This window comes from Halichoerus grypus, chromosome 6 (assembly GCF_964656455.1).
Source record: "Halichoerus grypus chromosome 6, mHalGry1.hap1.1, whole genome shotgun sequence".
NCBI classification, from domain to species: Eukaryota; Metazoa; Chordata; class Mammalia; order Carnivora; family Phocidae; genus Halichoerus; species Halichoerus grypus.
Window position 1 is genome coordinate 29535507 of NC_135717.1, and position 6000 is coordinate 29541506.

Genomic DNA, 6000 nt, shown 5'->3' on the forward strand with positions numbered 1-6000 from the left:
CATGATCTCATTTCACCCTCACACTATCCCAGGAGGAAGCACTGTTACAGGCTTCCATTTACAGATGAGTAAACTGAGTCATACAAATTAAGCAATTTGCCCAAGATCACACCTTTGGCGCGCGGTGAGGTGGGCTCAAACCTAGGAGCAGCTTAACTCAGGAGCTCACCACACAGTCTCATTGATCTTTCTACCATCAGCACCTACCACATTCCTGCCAAACAAGGGACGCTTAGTAAATTTAATGTTTGTTGAATGAACATAAAACTGAATTATAGCACTGTGTGCACAAATCTAACATGTAACTTTTTTCTTTTTTTTAAGTTTGTCATGGGAAGTGTGTCCTCAGTTCTATTTGGAGGTGTCAGAGCTGTTTTAGCAATGAAAGCCTCCTGTCCTGTCTTTTGAAAGTACCATCAGGGTAACTATGTACACACTTCTCTCACTGCTGAGGAGTTGTGGTTGGCGAGGACCCTTGTGTGGGGTGTGGTAGTGAATTTCATAGGTAGTGAGAGGGGGCAAAAATTAGGGCAGAGGGCATTCAGAACCTTCTGGAGGGTTACATGCTTCAAGGACTGCTGTTTGGTCTATGAGAGCCGTGGTGAAAGTGCCATGGGGAGCCTCTGGGGGCCAATCCCTCCAGGGTGCAGAATCTGAAGGGATTCTCTTCTGGCATTCATCTGCATTCCATTCAGCCAAGCGGCAGCAGCAGCTCCAGCTTCATTACTGGTTGGGACATGATCAGAAATGGATACAGAATTTTGTGCTTTTAATTAGGAGCTACCTAATTACCTATAAGCTATAATCTGGATGTTTCTTTGATTCATTATTGCTCTCTGCCTAATTGGGTTAAACGGCTACTAAAAGTCAGAGCAATACTGACATCTAGTGGTGGTTCCAGTACATTTCCCTCCCCATTTTATCCACTTAAATAAATATAAAACCAAGCTGAGAAGAAAGCAGCAACCAGTAAAAGACTTTATGATGTATCAGAATTTCTGGTGATGAAAAGCCAATACTTTTTTTTTTTTTTGCTATTATTTACTGTTTAGTATGTCCCAGGCACTATCTTGAACAATTTATTTTCACTCATTTAATCCTTATGATAACTCTGGGAAGTGCTATTTTCTCAATTTAAAGAAATGAGAAAAAGAAAAGAAGACTTGAGCCTTATTAAAATTAAGTAACTTGCTTGTAAGTGGTGGCATCATCATTCAAAGCCAGGTGAGTCAGACCTCACCGCCTGGGCCTGGCTGATGACAATTATAAATGTTACAAAACTATAACAACACTGTTCTTCAATTAGTTTACCATGAACCACAAAAAGCATTCGTTCATACATTTATTCATTAAATATTTCTTGAGGGTCTTCTATATTCAGGGCCATAATGGGAAGTATGATTATGAATACCACAGTCTCTCTGCCCTCCAGAAGTTCACTGAAGGTCACAGCATATTCATGCATCATTTTATCCAACAAATATCTGTACTAGTTACTTAGCCTGGGATGAACAAGTTGTCCCTTATACTTATGAAGCTTGTTATCTCATGAGTGAGACAGACAAACAAACAGGCAAAGATAATGTAGTGTTCTTTACTGCTATGACTGGGGAGAAGCAAAGGGTAATCTGAGAGCAGCGAGTTAGGGCCCTCAGGTTACCTTTGGGAAAAATTAGAAAAGGTTTCCAAAAGGACGAATAATAATGAAAAATAATTCCTTTTCTATATTAATTCTAACTAAAACTAAACCATACTTCTCAAAATAATTAAGCAACTGCTTGGTTTAATTTCAAATCATGGGGGGAAAAAACTCTTTAGAGAGAAAACCAAATATTTTAGGAAATATACAAAGAATATTTGTAAACATTTCGAGTCTGATTAGGTTCTAAAAGGCCAGCCAACTACCAAGTATTTACCAGATATGAGTTTAGGAAACAAGGAAGAGTCATTCTTACTTTACTTACTAATTTAGTTACTTATTCGGGCCACAAATATTTTTTAAGCATCTAAAATGTGTCTGGTATTGTGCTAACAACTGGAAGCACAATGTAGAGCAAAAACATCCAGTGCTGCTCACAAGGAGGTTCTAGTTTAGTTTAGCAGAGGGGACAGACACAAAAGAGTGCCAATTTATATACAAATCATAAGGTTTCAAATTCTTACCGGTAATTAAATCTGAAGGTATTCTATCAGTCAAGAAGTCGACCACAAGTATTCGACTTGTTGCAAATATCACACCTCCTTGTGTGTAGACCTCATAGCGACTGTTACTTGTGATTTCATTTGTTACCCGGCGAGGGAGGTGTTCGACTCCTTCAATCTTCAGCTGATTGATAAAGTACTCCTAAATCAAACCAAATTTGATTAGTAGGCTGTTGAATACAGGGCAGTTTTTATTAGGTTGCAGGTCTTTGAATATAAAACGAGAGACAATACACTTAAGGAATGTACAAACCAAGTTACTACTTTACGTTGATCCACCGATCATCTATATTTAACCAGGCTTTTATTTTTGTTTTGTTTTGGGGTTTGCACTAAGGAATCATTGCACTTGAGTTGTTATTAGCATTTTAACAACAAAAAAGGAGCTTTAAACCCTCGGTTAAAAGACTTCTGCTAGCTACAAAATACGTCCCGCCAAAGCCAGGTTTGCAGGCAAGCGAACTATGTGAGGACATCACAAGGAATCCTTTTCCCGGGTGGTATTTTAGACTGCTACTTCTGTCCCGATCCACCCCAGAGCGGATTTCATGTCAACGGCAACTTGGCCCTTTGTATCTTCAGTTGAACACTTCCTCTGCTGGGGGCCCTGCCTTGTGCTAGGCTCTAGGTGGGGTACTGGGGATACCTAGACAAATCAGACAGATCTCCACCCTCAAGGAGTCTGTGCTCATTCTCTGCGGACATCTTCCTCCTGGCCACCTGCTCTAGCAAGGGGCTCATCAGACTCGTCGGAACAGATTGTGCCACCTCTCAATACCGAGCCCCCTGTCTTAGCAGAGGTGTATCCCCCTTCGGTCTTCAGTGTCCTCCATTCCTTAACCGCAGGTGCCCTTCCCCAACATCGTCAGCTTCCAGCTCCCGTCCCTTCTGATCCAATGCCCCTCTCCCCCCAGCTCCGGTGAACCCCCCCAGTCCTCCCCTTCCCTACAGGGCTCTCCCCAGCCCCAGCATCTCCTTTCACACCCCGCAATTACCCTGTGAGGTTCCTCCATCCCCATCACTGATCCCGCTCCTCCGACCCCAACAAGCCCCGTGATACCCAGCTTGGGGACTCCCTCACCGTTCCTGTCTGTATCCTTCTCTAGACATCCCTGTCCTCTTCAGGGACCTCCAATCCTTCTCTCCGCCCCCATTCTCCTCAAATGACTCCCCTGCTCCTCTCAGAGCCCCTCCATCCGTCTCAGTGTCCTTGCATCCGTGACAGACACCTGCAACTGCCTTACGCAGACCCCCATTCAAAGCCCTCCCGTCCGTGTCAGGAACCTCCATCCTCCTCGGGACCCTGCCTACCCTCTGTGTCCTCGAGCTGTGGCACGGACCCGCATCTGCCTCAGAGACCCCCGTTCAACGCCCTCCCCCCGGCGCCAGGGGCCGTCTCCGCTCTCAGAAGCGCCAGGGCCTGCATCCGTTCAGGAGGCCCCCAACGCTCTCGGGGTCCCCTCTGCCCCCCGCGCGGCCGGCCGCACCTCCTCGGCCGGCTGAGTGTTGAGCACCAGCACCAGGCACGCCGGGTGGCAGTGCAGCCGGAGGAAGTGGTAGAGGAGCCGGTCCGCGCCCAGCCCGCGGGCGCACACTACCAGCCCGTCCGCGTCCAGTAGTTCCAGCACCAGCTGCCGCTCATACTCCAGCAGCGGCGCCATAGCTGTCCGCCGAGCCGGCAGTCCCGGCTCCATGAGCGCCCTTCCGGGGCCGCGGCCGAGCTCGGCCGAAGAGAGCCGAGCCCCAGACGAGCGTCGGTCGAAGGAAGCCGAAGAGAGCCGAGCGCGAGCCGAGCGTAGGCCGCGCTCAGCCGAGGAGAGCCGAGCCGGAGGCGAGCCTGGGCCGAGCTCCGCCGAGGAGAGCCGAGCCCCAGACGAGCTTCGGTCGAAGGAAGCCGAAGGGAGCCGCGCCCGACAGGGTGAGAGCCCGCGGAGTTCAGCCCAAAGAGGAGAGTTGCCGCCGGGAGGAGCGCCGGCCGAACTTAGCCGAAGAGGAGCCGAGTGGGGCCGAAGATTCGCAGAGTCCGGAGGAGGTGCCAGCGCTCCTGACAGGTGTCATCTCCAAGCCTCAGGCTCCAGCCCCGAGGCTTTAGTGAACCCCCCTTGCTTTGTCCCTTCGGTCTGAGAGTTGGGCGGCCTGGATCTACAACGAGCACCCAAAGCTACCCAAAAGCAAGGAGAGGAGAACTAAACCCAAGGAGCGTAGTTCCCCGACCTTGGCAATGAAAATGCTAATTGTCAGTCTTCCAAGCGCGCCGAGAATTAATAGCCCCTGTTTCCTACGGTGAGGTTTGACTTCCTTTTGCAATTGGCCTCTGCCTCCCTGTTAACATTTTTTTTGGGGAATATCCAGAATAGTTTACTACTTTCAGGCTCTTGTTTCTCTCGAAAGGTCTTGAATAAAAAGTCGCAGCCAGGTGTCCCCGCAGCAGCCGCATCCTTTCTTCCACTAGAGGGACACCTTCGGAAGTTTTTGTTCTATACAAGGACCGTCTGATAATCCAACCAGAAGAATTGTTCTGTGTGGAAAATCCCTTTGCCCCCCAGCCTTCCTTGTTAGAAAACGAAAATCACTCGTTATTCCATGACCTAGAAATAGCCACTGTAACATCATTAGCTGTATACCTTCAATCTTTTTTTGTTTTCTTTATATGTACACTCTCTCACCACACAGTTCTTCTATTGATTTGAGGCCATAAATAAGGCAGGGTTCCAACTTTGTCACTAACATTTGACAAACCTCCGAACATGGTATTTAGTATTCTACAAAATCCTTTCACACAGCTGATGAGATTTCTGTCATGAGGAGGTACCACGCTTATTCATCTAAGCCCTTATTTGTGGACATTTAGTTTGTTTCCAGCCCTCCACCCCATTATAAATAATTTTCACCGAATATTTTAGTACGTAAATTCAACCATGCCCCTAAGATACACTTAGAATGGGTAATTAGTGGGATAAAGAGAACAAACATAAGGCTTTTCATTACATTCGCAGTGCTACGTTACCCTCTAGAAAGCCTGTACCAATTTACATTCGCATCAGCAGTTTGCAAGAAGATCTATGCCGTTTCTGCTTAACCAGGATTTTACTTACATTTTGTCGAGATTAAAACAGCATGCAATAATTCCTGAATGCTGGTTGAATGGAAAGGTTTGCCTGCAATATTCTACATGCAGCATTTCCTAGGAAACAAGTATTAATCTCTCCAATTCTGAGAGTGGGAGAATGGAGCCTCAGGGAGGTTATATAACTTGGGCAAGGCCACTGAGCGAGTTGGTATATTGCTTAGGTTTAGCTCGGGACGTGGTAAGTGGGAACACAACACAACTTTAGGGTGTGCGTGTTGAAGTGACAATGAAGTTGAAACCTGATTCCCAAGCTGTGGTAGGCAGAATAATGGCTCCCCAAAGATATCCATGTCGTAATCCCTGGGACCTGTGAATATGTTATCTTCAGTGGCAAATGGGACTTTGCAGATGTGATTTCAAGATGGGGAGATTATCTTGGGTCATCCAGGTGGGCCCCGTGTCAATTACAAGGGTCCATATAAAGGAAGGACGGAGACAGGAGGGTCAGAATCAGAGAAAGAGATGTGGCAACGGAAGCAGAGGTTGGAGTGATGTAGGAGGGACCAAGAGCCAAGGAACGCAAACCTTAAAAGGCAAGAAAATGAATTCTACCCTAAAAGCTTCAGAAGGAACACGCAGCCTCGACAACCCACTTTGGACTTCTGACCCCCAGAACTGGAAGATAATGAACTGGTGTCATTTTAAGCCACTAAATTCATGTTAACTAG

The 6000-nt window shown here is 46.9% G+C and overlaps 1 protein-coding gene across 3 annotated transcripts in view; it reads right to left on the reverse strand.

Moving 5' to 3' along the window:
• ERCC4 (ERCC excision repair 4, endonuclease catalytic subunit) overlaps positions 1–3926 on the reverse strand; it is a 30358-nt gene extending 26432 nt beyond the window's left edge. Inside the window, exons 1-3 of one of the 3 annotated variants that reach the window (XM_036123907.2) lie at positions 3514–3669; positions 2164–2344; positions 549–726 (exon numbers count right to left, since the gene is read on the reverse strand). Coding sequence is in view for 1 of the 3 variants with exons in the window: in XM_036123905.2 (XP_035979798.1) it covers positions 2164–2344; positions 3690–3896 (388 nt within the window). In the remaining 2 variants the exon portion in view is untranslated. Of the gene's footprint in view, positions 1–548; positions 727–2163; positions 2345–3283; positions 3397–3513; positions 3670–3689 lie in introns of those variants that run through there. The other 2 variants (XM_078074786.1, XM_036123905.2) reach the window with 2 other exon arrangements.
• Between the last annotated feature and the right edge of the window lie 2074 nt (positions 3927–6000).